This window comes from Rhinolophus ferrumequinum, chromosome 13 (assembly GCF_004115265.2).
Source record: "Rhinolophus ferrumequinum isolate MPI-CBG mRhiFer1 chromosome 13, mRhiFer1_v1.p, whole genome shotgun sequence".
Lineage (NCBI taxonomy): Eukaryota > Metazoa > Chordata > Mammalia > Chiroptera > Rhinolophidae > Rhinolophus > Rhinolophus ferrumequinum.
In genome coordinates this window covers 40,512,270-40,531,197 of record NC_046296.1, presented here as the reverse complement: position 1 = coordinate 40,531,197, position 18,928 = coordinate 40,512,270, and the positions used below count along the sequence as shown (strand labels likewise).

The 18,928-nt window shown below is 43.0% G+C and overlaps 1 protein-coding gene across 1 annotated transcript in view; it reads left to right on the top strand.

Annotated features, from left to right (window-relative positions):
* CAMKMT (calmodulin-lysine N-methyltransferase) overlaps nucleotides 1-17,076 on the top strand; it is a 332,239-nt gene extending 315,163 nt beyond the window's left edge. Inside the window, 3 exon segments of the mRNA XM_033125648.1 lie at nucleotides 736-799; nucleotides 10,809-10,940; nucleotides 16,620-17,076. Of these exon segments, the coding sequence (XP_032981539.1) occupies nucleotides 736-799; nucleotides 10,809-10,940; nucleotides 16,620-16,697 (274 nt within the window). The 3' untranslated portion in view covers nucleotides 16,698-17,076.
* Nucleotides 17,077-18,928: the final 1,852 nt, after the last annotated feature.

The window sequence follows — 18,928 nt, the reverse complement described above, 5'->3', positions numbered from 1 at the left end:
GTCCCAGATAAGGAAACTGTCACATGCATCCAAGTTAAGACCTGGTGAAGACAGGGTCAGACTGACCCCGCCAAACGGGTAACAGAGCAACCACAGAAATTCTCAAAAGACCAGAGGATACAAAAGAAAGACAGTGAAGTAGAAAAAAATCAACATGGATATCAAGGGAGAAAACTCCCGAGTTGCCGTTGTCTCTATGACACCCTGCCTAAGGATTGTCTTTGTTTTTGGAGCCATTTAGTCCTAGTTCACTCGTTGAATCTAACCTCAGTGCTGTTCCTAGTCGCTGAAAACCATCAGCACCTGAGATCTGCTCTGTGGTTTGGGTGTAACAGGGCTGGTGGCTTGTGTTTGGAGGGTGGCCTTACAGCACCCTTGGTGGGCAGAGGGCCCCGGTCTACAGAGACTAAGCTCCAATGAGAGGAAGCTGGGAGAGCTTCACCTTAGCGAGTTGATCCCCCAACTTCCAGCTTCGAAATTGTTCCTTTAGCATTAACACGTGTTCCTGTCGTGTGTGAATCCTGGCCCCCTGCATGTTGATGGCTTGGCTTTGGTTGGATCCCACCGACCACAGTATCTTTTCTTTATTCCAGTAAGACACTTGAATAGAAGGAAACAATTTCTCTTTTTTAGTGTTGAGTAAACATGTGTAATTAGTCTTGTACTTGTTTCCATTAGTATCATCAACCTTGAAAACCTAGTTTAATCTGGATTCTGCTCTCTTCTCAATGTCAGCCTATTTCTGGACCAGTACAGAGCCAGCCTTGTTGATGCAATAAAGAGATTACTCCAGCCCAGGGTAAGTATGTTTCTGTTTCTTCCTGAACACTGGCTTCAGAATAATTAGTCTGCGCACAAAGATGGAGAGAGTAATGGAATGGCAGGATTAATGTCATGTAATACTTTAATACTTATTATGTCCAACTTCAATTGGGTCTTCTGATCTATCAGATTCTTTCCTAATCATAACTAGGAAACTTCTTACCCTTGGCCTTCTGATAAGGAACACAGTGGGTAGTAAAATAAATGAAACCGCTTCAAAGATAGTATGAGATTATTTTTATCAAAGAATTTCTCGAGTCTTTTCCTTTGATAACAATATCTTCATATTAAAGTAGAAGTATGATACTGAAAGTTTTCTGTTGACTTCTGTCATCTTAAATCCCTTCAATGGTAACCTTGGTCACTGGATGTTTACTTATTGCAGAAGAATATTTTTTTCTCTCTATTTCTGTTGATATTAAAGAAAAAGGACTTCAGATGAATCTGTGTATTAAAAGTTCTTTGCTTTAAAAGGAAGCCATTATTTACATATTATAATCATTAGGTCACAATGAAGCCAAGCATGGCATAAAATATTGTGCACATTTTTACATTTATATATCCATTTATGCCTGTGAGTAAATTACAGAGTTTGTATCCACTCTTATTTTGTTGGGCTGTTATACTAAGCTAGGAGGTCCTGCAGCCTAAACGGAGAGTTAATATACGTCAATTTAAAGTAAGAAAACGAGTTTAAAGCTCATGCATTTAAAAAAAAAATATCTTATGAGTATGTAAGACTCTTGCTGTGCCATAGGAATTTAAAATAGGTTAACAATATCAATGCAATCTAAGGAACTCACATTTATTTGAGAAAGAACTTCAGAGTGAGCGAGTGTGTGTGTGTGTGTGTGTGTGTGTGTGTGTGTAAAGTATTTTCTAAAGTTTTGTTTCTAAAGACTTTTTAAAAAGAGGGTTTGCTCTTGTCTGTCTGACCTCAGTGAGACTTAGAGACTAATACCTTTCAATCTTTCTTTTATATCTTTTTCACGAATAGAATTTTCCCAGAGCAATTTGATAATCATCCTTTGCCTTACACCGTTGCTTTTTATTTTGTTATCTCTATATAGCTCAGAAACTTTAAATAGGCCTCTCAGAGGAGTAACCACAGCTTCGTAAGTGGTAATCAATTAAGTTAAATTGGCCTCCTCAATTCCCTCTGTGAGGTGGGTAGCAGGTCTCGAGGCAAGGAAGCCACGTGCTGCAAGCTATTGATGGCTGCTGCCATGGTGGGGTAGGCAGCCCAACTTGAGCGTAGAATAAGGAATTTGGGGCCTCTTCGTCCCCACCTGTGAGCCTTGGGTGATTCTTGTGAGTACTTGCAAGATCAGGATTTTCAGAGAGGGTACTGAGATTCTTGGATGTAAAGGCCTCTATGAAAATGTATCATACATAAATGCAATGCTTTCAAGGACTCCTGAATCTCACACCGAACAAACAGTACTTCACTCATCACCAACACCCCTTCAAAGCCTATTTGTGGCAAATACTCCATTTTGCAGCAGATTTGCATGATTTACCCAGAATCTATTGTAAATCATTCCGATGATTTACAATAGAAAACTGCCCAAGCTATGAATAGACCTAAATGCAGATTGGGCTGGAATCCCTAGAAGCTCTCCTGTACCCTCTATTAAATCCTGAACCGTACTCCCCCCTGGCCTGAAGTGTGGCTCCACACTACAGTCCCCTCTGAGCAAAGATGGCAGCCCTCCTGCTGACAGCTGATACTCACCCTGAGCTCTGACAAGGGCAGTACTTACCCATGCTTTGTGAGAAGTGGGGTGGCCAAATCAGCGGGGCCTGCAGCAAAGTGCAGTACTAGAAATGGGCCCCTCACGGGACAGGTGATACACAAGGCTTCCAGGCGTTCTGGCCTAAGGGGTAAGAGGCCCACTGTAAGGGGGAAATCCAAGTGGTTGGTGGCACATGAACATACGAGATTCCACCCAGGAATCTCGTCCCCATCGAGAGGTCTTGGGAGGCAGAGCACTTCCACTGCCTGGGCATGCACCCAGGTGGATTCTAGAAGGGTCAGGTGGACTTGGCAGTGACCAGCCGCTCCACAGCCTGTGCCAGTGGGCTGGAAGGCTTCCAAGAGCTTGGGGGTATCCAGAGGAAAAACTGAACCCTTCTTAGCTCTCAGGGCTGGCTGTTATGCTTCCTGCTGAGAGAATGTGTTATGGAAGTCACAGTCCAAGACTAAGATTATAGTAAAAGTTTTATCCCGATACAGTTAGAGCTGTTTTTAATGTTTTCTTGAGCCCAGACAACTCTTCCATGGTTTTGTGGCCCAAAGGCTAAAGGTGCCACAAGAGGCCCATGGAGAAACAACTCGGGGCTACACCGGTGGGTCCAGAGTCCTTGGTAATTTAAGGCTCAGCAAATTCAACCTGAAATACAAGAAGTTCTGAGGGTGCTCAGCAAAAACTGCACTTGTGCCAAACGCTTCAAATTCCTAGGAGAGCCCCAGTTTCTGAAGGTCAAGTGTAGCGGTGGAGTCAGAAGTATCTGCATACAAAACCCAAGTGTGTTCTTCCTACCCAGCCATTTACTGGACTCATCTCTCAAAGTCAGTTTCCCATCTGTAAAATGGGGCATGAACAAGCCAATGCACTGGAAAGCTTTAGCGCCCAAGTGGCTCTGAATATGTTTTAGCTCTTGCTACCTGGAAGAACTACAGAGGCTTTCTGGCTGTGGTAAGCACAGAATATAGGGGGCTCTTCCCAAGCATTTTGCTCAAAGAAATGCCGGTGGGAGGGAATACACCATTTTCTTGACCTGGACTTTGACAACTTCTGCACACAACTGGGCACCCACAGCATCTCCTCTGCACCCATGTCCTGCATACCTGCAGCAGGCCCTGCGTGGGTCCCAGGAGGATTGTGTACCTGGATGAAGACAACACTTTTTACTATAGAAAGCCTGCATTGTGTGAAGGGAGAGAGATTACTACTAGATGGCAAGAAATGAATAACTGCCACATGAAGGTCCAAGTGTCAAGCTGTGGGAAGAAAAGGATTCTGTCATTTGGGGGAGTGTGGTTCTTTGATTTCTATTATAGCTAGGGCAAATCAGCTGTCGGGAGTCAGAGTTCCAGAAGCAAAGAAAGTAGATTGAGAGGAAGGTTTTCTCTGTTTTTCAGTTGTTCTCATGGGGTCATAAATGGAGGGGGTCATAAATGGGGAGACCCTAGAGAGAGCTTAGCCAATAGGATGGGCTCCTGGTGATCTCAAATCCCAGGGCTGAGCTTAGATTCTCCGCGAACCGGGCACCTGTGCCTGGAAAGTCAGTCATTCTAGGCAGCCCAAAATGTCAGCAGGAAATGTTTGTCACCTGCCCCAAATGGAAACTTTCCTCAGCTTGCTGATTGAGAGAAACTGTAAACTATTTGACTCCTGCCAGAATACTACAAGGGACTCTCTAGCAAACTTTAAAAAAGAAAAAAAAGAAAAAAAAAGAAAAGAATAGATATTAAAAAGAAACGAAATCAGCAAATTTTACTCATTCCAAGATGCAACCTTTCCCCTGTCCCCCACCTTTTTCCCTCCAGTGAGTGGCTTCTTGTTGCTGGTGATTGATAGGTGACCTTCTGGTACTATATTCTTTAAAGAACATCACCAATGCCCAATATCAGGGGACCCAAATGTAATTTGAAATAGCCACAGCAGCCTGCAAGTTGAACTTTAGTCCAGAAATGACAACCAACAAATAGTATCTACTAATATTCCTCTGAAATGGCTTTGGGTACGGGGAGGGGAGCCAAGCCAGCTAGACAGTGTGAGTTTATTCAAGACCTCAAAGAGATGGATGGGAAGGCAATATCAACAGCTCTCCAGCTTATCACTGCTGACCGATGGTCAAGAATTCAAAAATATTACTGTGGAATTCATTTAACTGCTTCAGAAACTGGCCCTAACTGACCGCCAACTTCCTGGAGACCTGCCTGTGTGCAAGGAGTGCTATAAATGTAAACCATGGACTCCCGTTTTAAAAGAGCAATTTCTTTTCACAGACAGATTTCCTTATCTTTTTTTATCTGACATCTCTGCACACACCTGTACAAACCTCTTTTTAGCTCGTGTCAGGGAAATGCCTTGTGATTGTGGGCTCAGCGCAGTGAGCTGAGAGGGTGCTGAAGGACCCCTGGGTCCCTGTCTGCCGGCTGGGTCAGAGGCCCAGCACATCTTCCCCTGTTCTTGGGGAGAAGCAGTGTTCAGCCAGGCCTGCTCTCCCAGCTGCAGGAATAGAATCCCCAGATGGTTTGAAGACCCTCAGAGCAGGGGCCTAGCCCTAGAAGTTCTTTTCTGAAGTCCACCTGGGTGCTTGTTCAGCCTGTAAGGTGCTGAGTCTTTGCCCCCAAGGAATTTATCATTCCTGTGGAGATGGGACTACAGAGGGCAGTACAAAATGGCTTACAACAGCCCCACATTTGGTCATAGATAGCCTAATGCTGTTTTCAGTCTGTGAATCTAATTTATACCTTTAATAGAATGTGAGATACTCAAGGGTTTGGACTCTGTCTTGATTGAGTGAACACTTGTTGAGCGCTTACTATCTGCCTAGCACTGTGCTGGGGACTGTGAGGTAGGTAACGAGTAACGAGCACTGTGAGAAACTCATAGGTCAGCAGGACAGACTGATGCATGGGGACCAGGAATTACAACGCGGTATGGTGGGCTAGGAAGAGGTCCAGCAGAGTGATTCATGGCCTGAGGAAGGTTTCCCTAGAGGCAGCAGAATGTGCCTTTGGTCTCGAACAGTCAGAAGGGCATTCATTCATTCATTCTATAGAAGCCTCAGAGGAAGGGACTAGAGGGCAGCACCCTGGGGGGTGGGAGCAGTGCTCACAGATACAGAGTATGAAAACGCATTTGTAGTTTGTGGTCAACAACATTTTTGGTCTCGCTGGAATATAAGAGTGTCTGTGTGGTTTGGGGGTTGGGATGGGGAGATTCAAGAGATAATGTAGGGTACCATTTTCGGCTAAGAACCCTATGATAAAGAGGCTGGACTTTATTATATGGGTAACAGAGAACCATTGAAAGTTTTTGAGCACTGGGGAGGTCAGAAGTGGGTTCTAGAAAGATCTCTCTGGCCACAGCATGAAGGCTGGAGTGGAGAAGAGAGAGCTCGAAAGCAGCAAGTCTCCTCAGGGGTCCAGTGCAGACCAACTAGTTCAGTTTAGAGCTAATGAAGACCTGAAGATTGAGAACAGGGAACCAAATGGGTATTCACTGACAGATTCGCCCAGCAAACATTTATTGTATGCCTCTCAGGTACCAGACACAGTGCTAGGACCTGGGGATAGAGTAAGGTACAGTGTAACCCTGCCCTGAAGGAGCGCACAGTACAGAGTGAGAGACAAGCAAGCATGCGGTCACCTGATGAAGGGTGAGGATATGGGTAACCCAGGGAAGCTGGGGGTGAAGTGGCTAACTGGGGCAGGAGGCAAGGACCTCAGCAACTCCATCACGGGGGCAGGGTGTCTAATCTGGGTGTTGAAAGATGAGTAAGAGTTTACCAGGCAGACAAAGAACTGCAGGTAAGAGAAGCATTCCACCTGAAGGGAGTGTTTGCAGGTCTGCAGACACATGGGAGTCCATGAAAGAACAAATTAGAGGGCTGCAGTGAGTTTGGCTCAAGGTGAGTATGAGGGAGTGGCAGAGAGGAGGCTGCCGAGGTGGGTGTTTCCCTGCCATCCCACAAAAGGTTGCACCCATGTTGGTGGTTTTCAAAACCTGTTTAAACAGCAGAGCCCTTTGGTAAAAACATTTTTAGCCAACTCCCCAATTACAAAACAGAGAAAAGTGAAGCAGCTTCTGTTAAATTGGATGTGAGAAGCTTAGACCTCTCTCGTGGTCTCTTCAGGTCACCCTGGAGGCAACTCAAACATGGTTTGGGAACCATGTGCAGCAGATGACAGTGATGTGGGCAGAGAGATGTGGCATTGAAGGGTTTTAAAAGGCAATGCATAATTCCCAGGTTCCTGGCTTCATTTTGAAGGTGAAGGGTATGGAAATGCTTGGTACCAAGTAGGTACTCAGTGTGTGTGTGTGTGTGTGTGTGTGTGAGAGAGAGAGAGAGAGAGAGAGAGAGAGAGAGAGAGAGAGAGAGAGAGAGAGAGAGAGATGTGTAGTGCTCTGGTAATGGTAGGAGTTTGCTGCCAAAGATATTGAGTTCCATTTTAGACAGAATGGGTTAAAGGTACTTTCAGAACCTCCCCAGGGAGGGATCTAGTAGACTTGCGAAAATACAGGTGTGGGCACTGGGCAATAGTGAATGCTGCAGTTAAATGCTTGGAAGTTTTGATGTCTACGTGATAGAGTTGTAGACGTTACTACAGTTGCCTAGAAATGTATAGGACACGAACAAAAAGTAGGCAGCGCTCTGGGGACCACTGACAATTAAGGGGAAGGTGGGAGAAAAGACGCCAAGGGAGGGACTGAGAGAGACGTAGGGGAGGAAGCAGGTAAAGGACAGCAGCATCTCAAAAATCAGGTAAAGAAATGGTTAGGAAAGAAACATAAGCTTAAACCTGTAATCGGTATTTAATAGTTGGTTGCCTGGAAATGAAAAAGGAATAAAGGCATTTTGTTGGCATAACATATTCCTTCTAAAATAAATCTGAAGCATGCTTATTTTTTCCAGAAGGACACACCCCTTAATATGTGAGTATAGATTAGTCTAGCAAAATAGCAACAATTTAATTGCGTCCACAATGTAAACAATATTGGTGCTGTTGAGTGGAACTAGTCCCGTCTCCTCTCCGGAGATAAATGAATTCTCTCAAACTTCTGCTCATCAGTCAAAATTTTACATCCAATCGAGCGTTCATTCTGAGTTTAAAATGATTCTGTGACTGTGAATGCGTAGAAAGTTGTGCTTTGGTAAACTGAAAATAATTTTTCTACAGTGATGGGCTAATTTTGAAATCTATATATTTTTTCTTGTTTTGATTTTTGGAGCCTAGTTGGTAAGGCATATTCCTCTGATTGTACCAGACAAAGTGTCCTGCTCCACTGGGGTATGGGGACGGGGACTCTAAAACCGTTCATTATGGGGTAGATGCAGGTGGATACTTATTGAATGAATGGATGAGGTACTGTTGTCCCTCCTAAATGTTAATCCACATCTCAAAGGTATCTGTAGTCAATGAAATGGAAAAGAAAGCATTTTAAAACTCCTAACTGAGTAATTAGAGATTAAAACTACTGCTCGCTTTTTCTCTTTCTTGTGGGAACGGTACTACGGGCACAGTGCTGCCCTCTGAAATCCCATCAGAGTCGCTGACTCTGTAAAAGCTTCTTGGAAAAAAATGTTTTCTAAAGAATAAGCCGTAGAACATGGCGTTCAAGTTCCCAAAGACGTGTATTTCTCCGATCATTCAACATCTGGATTTAGTTTATTCTCTCAACAAATATTGGTTGAGTATCTACTATATGCTAGGCCCTGAGAAAATGCAGTAAATAAAACATTAGAAGGTCCCATCGTCACGGTGATGAGTGCTAGGAACAAAAATAAAGCAGGAAGAGGGGGTTGAAAAGTGATGAGGGAAGGGCTGCTGTTTTAGATTGGGTGGTTCCGGAAGCACAGGTAAACTGAGACCTAAAGGAGGAAAGAGATGTCTCAGCCGAGAGCTGTGCTGTATGTGTAGTCGCAATCGCCTAACAGCTCACCCCAGCCAACAAGGGGGTGCAGTATAGGGAGCATGTACTTTGTAAATGCAAGCATCAACCCAACCAAGAACCCCATAGCCCTATAAACATTATGATAAATAGCTTCAATAAGAGCTGTGAAAAATCAGCTCTTCCATTGTAACGGTAAGACAATTTTTGCAGGTAAATTTAAAATAAAATGACTTCCATTATTCAAAACTCCAGAATGGCAACCAGCTCTTAGAATGGCAACTAGCTCTTAGAAATGACTAAATGACCTAGTATTTATGGGGGGGAGGGCTTTTGCTCCCCTGCTGAGACTATGTATTATATCTAGCTTCACATCAAAATGAATTTTTGCTGCTAAGTTTGAAACACGCCCGAAAAATTGCAATTAATATTGAAAAAGCTGACAAAGTGTGTGGCATGATCAGTGCTGCTCTAAGTATGGGCCTGAGTGTGTACATGTCTATGTAAACACAGTTTGAAAACACACTTGCTCTCTGGGACAGTGTATCTGTGTTTTCTTGCAGGCAAAAATGAGGGCAAGAGAGTGAGAGGGAGAGAGAACTGATAGAATTTGTATAGTACTATTAGGTGGTGTAGACATTTCTAGTCTTATATCTACGTAGCCTTGTTTTTCAAATTATTTTCATATTTGTCACCTCATTTGATTCTCAGAATTTGCTGGTGGGGAAAGGCAGGGTAGGCTTTGTTCTTCCCATTTGGTGGATGGGAAACTGCAGTGGGTAAGCTAGGATGACGTGAGTTTTTTTTCTGCCTCATGAGAAGATTGGACTAACACCATCTCCAAGGTCCCTTCTAGCTCAACAGCTCCGGGACTTTTTCTGCTTTTCCTGAGGTCACACAGGTGTTTAATGGTGGAGACCCCCTTTAAGTCCAACACCCTTCCTACCACACACTTCCTCGTTGTATTCTTCAACCCCTTCACTGCTTGTTTATCTGTAAAATGTAGAGTCTCCCGTACAAGGTTGTTGAGAAAATTGTTGAGGGGATTAAAGGGAAGGTTGAAGCACCTAGCTCTGTGGCAGCTGTTGTTGTCGTCACCAGTACTCACAAGGAGGCAATGGAGTAGAGAGGAAAGAACATTGGCTTTGCATCTGGTGAGTTTCCAATCATTTACCAGTTGGGTCATCATGGCCAATTATTCAACCTATCTGAGCATCCTATGAAATGGAGCTGATAATCCCTACGTTGTTGGTGGTTTGAAGACTCAAGGAGACAAGGTATAGAGAGCACTTCTCCCAGTGTCTGACCCGTACCAGTGGCTCAGTAAATAGTTGGCAGGTGTGAAGGGTAAACCACCTTTCATAAGAAACTGGGTTATATTTCCATGATTCCCTCAAAACCGGAAGAGGCATTTCATGAAGGTGAAGTGTAACCTTGAAATTAACAGATGCATGCAGTTATCTTTTAAACAAATAAAGAGAAGAAAAAAAAGATTCTGAAGTTTAGCCATTCTGTGCACATTGAAGAGGGTGAGGAAAAATCCACATGCATCCGGTAGTTAGCAAATGGTCATCGTGCAGTTTCATGTCAGATGGTCTTCTGAAATTTTGTATATATTTTATTCAAGTCCTCTCATTCTCGCCACGGCAACAATCTTATGAGGTTGTGCAGTTTGCTTAGAAAAGCCTGCTTACCCTCATTATACCACTTTCTTTGCAAAGCAGTCATTTGAGTGCTGTGAGGAGCTGCCTAGCGATAATGATGACCATTTTAAAGGATTCAATGAAGTTGGAAATCAAGATCCTTGTAGCCTTGTCTCTGACAGCATGGTCATAGAAAAGACTGAAATGGGAAAATTCTCCTTAGGGCTTACGGTTGCTTCTCTCTATGGAGCATTTCTTGGTACTGAATTTTCAGGGAATAATAAACTGACATTTATAGGCGTCTGTTGCCACACGCTCTGGAGCTGGACTGTGGATGTGTTGTCAGCTGCTAAGGAACCGCAAGGTGGGTGGCATGCCCTGGACCAGTTACTCTAAAATCTAGTAGATCGTTTAAACCAATGGACCCAAAAGAGGTATGTATGGTACAGAATACCAACTTGGAGTCACATGTTGTTTATTACATGCGTTGCTTGAAAAGCAACTGGCCATTTGAATATGAATATTTTATTTTCCTCATTTGATATATATCTATCCTTGAAATTATTCGCACTGTAAATGCCCATCCTGTGTGGACATTTCAAGAACAATTGAGTTTTCTACCTGAGAGCAGTATAGTAAATGCTTTGACCAATGTCTTTTGTGTTTGGTTGCCTTCCAATTTTAAAATGTGTACATTTTCTTTTCAATGTTCTAGGGGAAAGCAATGGTGTTTGCCCCACGCCGAGGAAATACTTTAAACCAGTTTTGCAATCTAGCTGAAAAAGCTGGTTTCTCTATCCATAGACATGAAAATTATGACGAACACATTTCAAACTTCCACTCCAAGGTTAGTTTTCTGCTTGTGTTAGATAACACTTTAATCCGCATTGCATTTTGAAGAGATCATGGTCTTTTTGGCAGGTAACCTAAATATTTGATTAAAGTACTCCTTAGGTGTGCTGCTTCTGAACAGCTATTTGTATCTGATTATTTGGTGCGGTAAAGCCATCTTTTATCTTTGCATGTCTAGAAGGATTTTACAGACACCATTCCTGTTTACTCCTTTCTCTGAAACAAAGTAATCTTTTCATTTATAATAGACGAATTTGTAATATGCAGGGGAGGTAGCATAGAATGAATGATAAACAAGCATTTATATTTTAATGAAAAACCTTCAGGCTTTTAAGTAGGTTAAATGCTTAACTGCACTGAAATAAATAGAAGGTGGATGTCTAATTGTATCATGTTGGACTGTAAATCTTTATCTCTGCTGGCTTTATGGCTGGGTCAGTTGGCAGTTTGAGACTGTTAAATCTCATCCAAAATTTCACAGTTGTGGGGTTAAATGTTAGAGCGAGGCACTACAAGATTTAGGTCAAAAGCACTTATCTGAGAGTGATTTCTAAGCTTGCTTACATAAAGCAATGTTATCAGCCTTTTTATTATTTATAGGTATACAGCAATATAGGACACTGAGAGGCGAGCATTCCACCGAAAACTTTTTAGGAGTCTCACGATGGCCAATGCATGTCACCAGTTCCGAGCATACCGTGTAGTACTCATGTATTTTGTGCTGTACAGCAGTTGCCCTTCTCTGAACTAGTCTGACCTTGGCAAGAGACTTTCACTTGTCATGATTTTGTAAGTTGTGACCACAGGAAAGTAAAGGCCTGACCTTAATTTTCTCCTGGAAAAATGTGAACAGCATGCTTTACCTCCCAGGACTATGGTATGACATAGAAATGTGTCGACTTTCAAAAAATTATATCCAAAGTGAATCTGATCCTCCCAGCAAGAAAAGGGAATTTCTCACTTTCTGGAAATGGGTTCCCTTCTTGGGGTCTCTAGGGCTCCATTTAGCCCCTGGAAAAGAAATGATGCTTTGTGAACTGAAAGGGTTAAATCACGTCCCCTCACTGGTGGCATCAGGCCTTTTGCTCACAATTAGAAAATAAAAACAGAGTGGCACGTTATTCAAATGTTACCTGACTCTCTTGAATGATGTTTTACTTTTTCAACCCCTCCCCAGAACAAAGGGAATGGCTCTGGGGGCTTCACCTGGTGGGAGAAGGGTCCCTCTGGCCCCCTGAGCTCCCCTGTTATCCAAAGGGATAAAACGAGCCTTCTCTCCAGGGTCCCACTAGAGCTACAGGGATCAGCTGATGGCTGCTTCAATATCCCGTTCACTTTCCCCCCAGAACAACCAATGTTTTTAGCTTCTCAGTCACAGCTCAGAAGAGCAAAAGTGTGGGTTTCTCCACCAGCAGAGAAGTTCAGCGTTGGGCCTGATACACTGTCTCCTCTCTGCAAGATCTGAAGTGTGTTGGAACATGAGAGGCATTCAAAGCCTTGGTGGCCACCTTTCCTTTGTCTAGAACTTGAGATTGTCAGCAGCTAGTGGACAGCATCTTCCTCTTTTTATTTCCAATGTTTCCTACCCTACTAAGCATGGTACTTTCCATAAATCACTAAACATGCCACTTACATTTATATTGATATATTTATATTTATACCCACAGTTAGTCCTCCGTAAATAACCACGGACTGATTGATCGGTCCCTCGAAAGTAAATTCCCATAAATAACTATGTGGCCTTAGTTTTTACTCCCCCTAATTGCTTAAAAGTTAAATTCCCCACCTTGCAGAAATTGGACTAGGAAGCATTTCCCCTCCCCGTTTGGTTGTTGTGGTGAGGCGTGAACGTTTCATTTTGTTTTCAAGAAGTAGAACCCTAGGGGAATATTCTGCAGAGTTGACGTGCCCTAGGTAAATGCTATAAACGTGGACCCTTGATGTTTATTTTTAACGGTGAGAGCAGTTGCCGCCGGTTTGGTGGTGTGCTTCCAGCAAAAGAACGCCTCTTGTCCCTTCTGTACCAGAAGCTAGAAAGCCCGGCTTTCCTGCTCCCGGGCGACGCAACCATGTGCTGGCTGGACGGAGCCAGACCCCATGACCCACTCCAGCTCGCACGTGGAGTTCTCCTTTGCAAGAGAAGGATGCCCCGACATCTCTGTGGGGATCTCGCCCACAGGCCCGACTGTGAGCCGCGCGGGCCAAACTGGGGGGAGCGGGGAGCGTCCCAGCCGCTCGCTGATCCAGTGCTCTTCACTGGGGCGCAGGGACATCGGCCAAAGCCAGCCACCCGGGTCCCCTCGGGGCCTGGCTCGGGGACGTGTAGGGGCCCGCCCGGCCGCCGGGAACCTCCACCCTGGCCGCTTTTGTTTGCCGCGTGCTAATAGCCGAGGCTTAAAAGTTTTCCATCTTGAGCGGCAATCAGCTTTCTTCCTCTCCATCTCTGGCCAAACCCCCATGGTCCCTACGACGAGCCTGCTCCCAAATGGAGGAGCAGCGTTTTCCTTCAGGCTGCGTGTTATCCTCTTAGCCCTACTGTGTTGGAATAGAGCGTAACCAGCTGGAGGACTGTAAGACGCCTGATAATGCGGCTCTTTTCCGCTGTCCCGTCTTAATCTTGTTACACAAATGGTTGTGAAGAGATTCATGAATTTTAATTTTGCCCTCTGCATTAGTGCCTCACGTCACTCATACACAGCTGCCTTCTGTGCCGAGTTTTTCACCCCTCCTCTTACAACAGGGGAAAAAATTAGTTACAATCTTGGCAGTAGTGCAAGGTAAAAAAAAAAAAATCTACAGATTTAGGCAACCACCCATGAAGCTGATTAACAGTCAGTGATCAGGAGGAACAGCTTTGCCTCTTAAACTTTTCACCTCTCATTGTTAACTGTGAAATTTTATTTCCGTTAAAAAGCAAGCCTGTAATCAAAACGGTGCCATTCTGCACTTTTCTGCCAGTGCTTTTGTTAAATTGTGCCCACACCATGCAGCCAGCATGCTCAGGAACCAGGCAGCCAAAGGTGTAGTGTGTTTTTAAAATATTGCCTTTCTGTTCGTTCAGGCAACAGGGAAAAAATAAAAAAATAAAACACTTCCCTCTCCCTACCCAACCTCTTGGTCTCCCCCAGGCTGGGGATCAAATGCATTGCCGGATGGTGTGGCTCAAAAGCTTGAAGGACGTTAAGATGGTAAATTGTTTAGCAAGGTAGAGACCTGACTCAGAGATTACAGCTGGCTTGAAATTAGTTGATAAAACTACTCTCATTCATGCAAATATTCTTTGAAATATAATTTTACATGCCATAGGTGGTTGTTTGTTGTTTTTGTGTTGTTGTTTTTTTTAACTTTTGCAAAACCACCCATGTGTTTATTTTCTGTATTTTTGTACTTAGCCATGAAAATAGGCTTGGGCTCGGCTGTGAAGTCAGTACATTGTGTTAAAAGCACGGCCATATTGCACTTCTGCTTATCTATTCAAAATGCCACATTACAAGTGGCTGGTGCTTATAATCTGTGTGGTGTGCTGTTGATAATTGTGGATACTGTAAAGGGTAAACAGTCTGAACTCCACTCCCGCTGCTGCTGTTCGCGCCGTGGCAAGGCTGAGCGTGTTACATCCAATTATGAAGTAAAGCATAATTCTACTAATAGCAGCCATATAATTTAGTTCAGTCCTCCAAGACCCTGTTGTAACCTATGAAATTGAAAAATTGTTTTATTCACAATTTGCTTTTTGTTCATTTGTTTTTTCAAGGTGATTTTTATGTCTTAGAATTATAATTATTAATTGGGCAAAGAAGTACAGCCTAGGTAAATGGAATTATTCTTAAACCACGTAATGTTCTCCCATTGAAGCAAGTATTTCCTAACAGCTTTGTGTGTGTCCAAGTACCCTCACACAACAGACCGGACTCGGAAATTATCTGGAGCTGGGGTGTAGTGTGGCCTTTGAGGGTTTGTCGGCTCGTCCCCATTTTCCGCAGGCCTCCCCGTCAGTCACCCCAGGGCTGGCACCTGGCCTCCTGTAGCAAGGAAGCCTCTGCTTTGGCCTCCAGAGGTCAGCACAGAATCCAAGTTAAAAGTGATTTCTAACCCATGTTTACAGAAGAATGATTTATCCCACGTATTACCTCAGGGACTTTATAAAGAGCTCATTTGAGTCTGTATATTAGTGCACAGTGAGTGGGTAGGTCAGCTGACTCACGCTGAGTAATCAACTTTCCCTTATCCCCAATCCCTGAGGAAGAATTTCACGAGCGTGGCCCCCTCTTCCCTCTGTAAAATATTTCAGTGAGCTCCTATCACTACGGCAACTGGTAACAAAGGTATTTACAGTTGGTTGGTCCCTGTTGGTGGGTTTGGCCTGGGAAGTTGGTGAAGCCATTTTCCTGGCCCCATTATTATTATTATTATTATTATTATTATTATTATTATTAAGTGATACTGAGGGATCTGTGTTTAGGATTAACACTGTCTCTATTTTGGTGGCAACAAAAACCCATGAGGATATATCTAAATAGACAATTATCTGTAAACAGAACAGACTCCATTAAGGAAACAGAATGAAGTCACTTCAGTGATTGTACCACCATCACATCTTAGGAAAATGGATTAGAAAGTAAAAACTGCGTTGCCTTTCCATTCCCCAGTAGAAAAGGAAAAGCAAGCTCATCTCTCCTGCCCTTAATAGTGAGGGTATGTCATAGTTTGGGAGTATGATTTAGAAGAAATATGCACTTTGAAAAAATTCAAGTTATGCCCCAGACCTACTAATCCAGGGCAGTGACATGTTGGAGCCATTCACTTAGATTCGGGGCAGGGGGTGGGGGTCTGATTTGAAGCAATAAAGGAATTGGATTCATGTATAGATAAAAAAATATATTTGTTTCTGATTCTTAATTTAAAAATGAATTAATGATTGGCTCAGAAAATATTAATTTTGTCTTCATAAACGGCACGTTATTTGCTAAAATACGTATCAATGTGACCGTCAGAATTATTCTAGCCAGATGAGGAAACATGTACTTTAGATTTGAGAACTCTGATCGGATTTTAAAATCTGTCATGGAAAGGCTCTGGGAACTTCACCTGAGTAGTAGCAAAGCTTGCTGCTCTAATTGTTGGAATATGTTTTTCTCCTGGGAGAACAGAATTTTTGAATTACTTATCCTGAATATTAAAACCCCTAAGAAGCAGCTGGAGAGTTTTTGCAATGTCTTAGGCCCCTGAGCCTTTCCCCTGTGCCCAGGTGTTGCCACAGTCTCCACACAGTGGTCTGAAAGGCCTGCTTGTCTGATTCCTGGGGCCTTGGCAGAGGGCACGGAGGACCAGGAGCAGAAACTTCCATGCCACATGTCTGCTCTGGTGAAGCGGACCCAGCTCTCCCTTCACTGAAGTGCCTCACAGTTCATGGAGGTCACAAAAGCAGTGTGGTGCTTTATGAAAAAACACCCTCCCCGCACCAAAAGAAAAGAAAAGATTCTCATCTCGATGCATAATATTGTCATGTCAGTACCACTGAGTACTACTTTGAGTTGCTTTTTCATGTGTGATTTATTTTTTCCAGAACAATGTATTTAGGTAAGAAGTCTTCAGGATCCTCAACATTAAAATCAACTGGTGAAAATTCCTAATCTGAGTCTCCTTACCTTTTTTTGTTTTGTTTTGTTTTCAGTTGAAAAAGGAAAAACAGGGTATATATGAAGAAAACCTTCATTACCCACTTCTGCTTATTTTAACCAAAAGTGGATAGAAGATTAAGCTGCTCAAAAGATGAAGAAAACGTCAAGTACCCAGGGAATATTTTACAAAAACAGAAACCTGTCATGGGGAGAATATGCAGCAAGCCCTTGGCTCCCTGAGGCTGGCCAGCGCCCAGGACTTGCATCCCCACCACCTTTGCGACATTCCACATGCAGATTATGGAATCCACCTGTCCTCACCCACATTATTCCCCAGCCATCCTGGATGCCTCTTTTTTCAGGCTGCTTGTTGCTCTTCCCGCACCAAACCTTTGTTTGTCTTTAAATGTGTATAAACCACTTATCTGAGATTTGAGTTGGACTGGTGAGCACGCTAAATGTTTTTACAGCTAACTGAGACAGAATTCCTTTTGGCGATTCCCCCCCCCCCACCCCACCCCCAAACACACACACTTTTAAAAAATATCTTGGTCTTTGTTTCATTTTGGTGGCAGTAGTTTTTAATCTGTAAACACAGCAAAACACCACGATTCTGTTCTGGTGAATCAAAATAAAGCATATCGTTCTGATCTCCCTTAAATTAATTGTGTTAACTCTGCCATCTCTTTGTCTGTCTCCCTCGCTGGTTCTCTTTTTTTCCTTTTAAACAGGATGTTTTTTCCCCCTATAGATGTATAAGCAATGACTACATCAGCCCAAAGCCTCATAAACTGACCATTTGTCCTCTGGACACAATAGCTTGGCCAGCCCTCTGCCCCTCCTCTCCAATTATGTGTGATTAGTCTCAATGTGTTGTGTCAAGGAGGAGAAGTGTGCTGAGTGCTTATTATCTGTTTAGGTACAAGAAGAGCACATTTAGGCTCTGACTATGAATGAAAAGTGAGCCTTTATCAGGACTCAAATCTCACGGCTGCTGTTCTCCAGGCTTCTTTCAAAATAGGTCCTTTCCAGAGAAATTTTGGATGAATGGTTGATAAACTAGATTGCAAGCAGGGGGAGATGTTAAAAACTCAATCACACAATTATCTTATTTAAAGTAAGTATATAATGTTTTCTGCCGCGATTCAAGTGTGTAGTCAACATTTAATAGATGCTACCTAGGATTAAGAGAGAATGACTTTTCTGCAGGGAACCCAAGCATATCCTTGCCTAGTGCACCCAGGAGATGCTCTAATGCCTTTTGTGGAAATTCAGATGTTTATCTGTAAGGAATCATCTGTGCCCACTTTAGCAGTAATGTCATTAGGAGGTTAGCTACACCTCCTTATATCTTTAGTAGAGGCAAAGGGTGTCTTTAGTGTGATACAATTAAAGTGATAGGTGGGAGACTGGGGGTGAATCCTTTTGCATGTTAAACAAACTTAGCTGTCATAAACACAGCGACTCTCAAATGTCTTCTCCGCTCCCTTCTATCATCAAACAAATTTTTCACCATCAGTTTGCATGTCCTTGTGTTCACCACTTTTTCTGCTCCATTAGAGCACCTAGATGGATCTCGGAAGGCATAGGTCAAGTTGCAGTTAGATCATACATTTCTTTCTCACAAAAACTTGAATTGCAATGCCAAGTGATGGGCTAACATCACAATAACAGCAATTTATTCCTCTTTGGATAAAACAGCAGTCTATTCTCAGTGCTAGATAAAGACCAGGGCAATGCAAACCAGCCATTTAGCTGAGTAGTTCAGCTAGTGGCAGCTCTCCTTTGGCGACTCTATAGGTTGCACACTGGCTTCATATTTTCTAGTTTAAAAATTAGAATTTGGAATGTTTTAAAAGGCAACACAGGTAGTTCCATTTGTACTGGTGAAAATACAGCAGAAATTATTTCTTGTGTAAAACCTGCAACTAAATCTGCCAGACAAAGAAAACCCATCCCTGTAACAGCACCTAACATGGTCTATTCTTTCTTTTTTTCTTTTAAAATATAGAACAGCAGAACCATGAGAATATTTCCATTTTTCCTCATGAAAATACATGAATTGGCAAGAATTCAATTTACATTTGTGCATGATGGGTGTAGAAATCCAGTGTTTTTTCGCTGAGAGAAATTGTATTATAAAAAGTAAACCAGTACTGCTTTTTTTTTTTTTTTTTTCAGTATATGAGAATATACTAACCTTGGGACAGGGTGTAAGAACTGAGCTGTTCCTACCAAGAGATACCCAGTAAAAAAGATTGCACTTACTGTGTGATTAAAACCTAGAGAATCTCCTGTAAACTACTAACGGTTTCATACAGCTCCTCTTTGTGGGATCCTCACCTGGAAACATCTCCAGTCC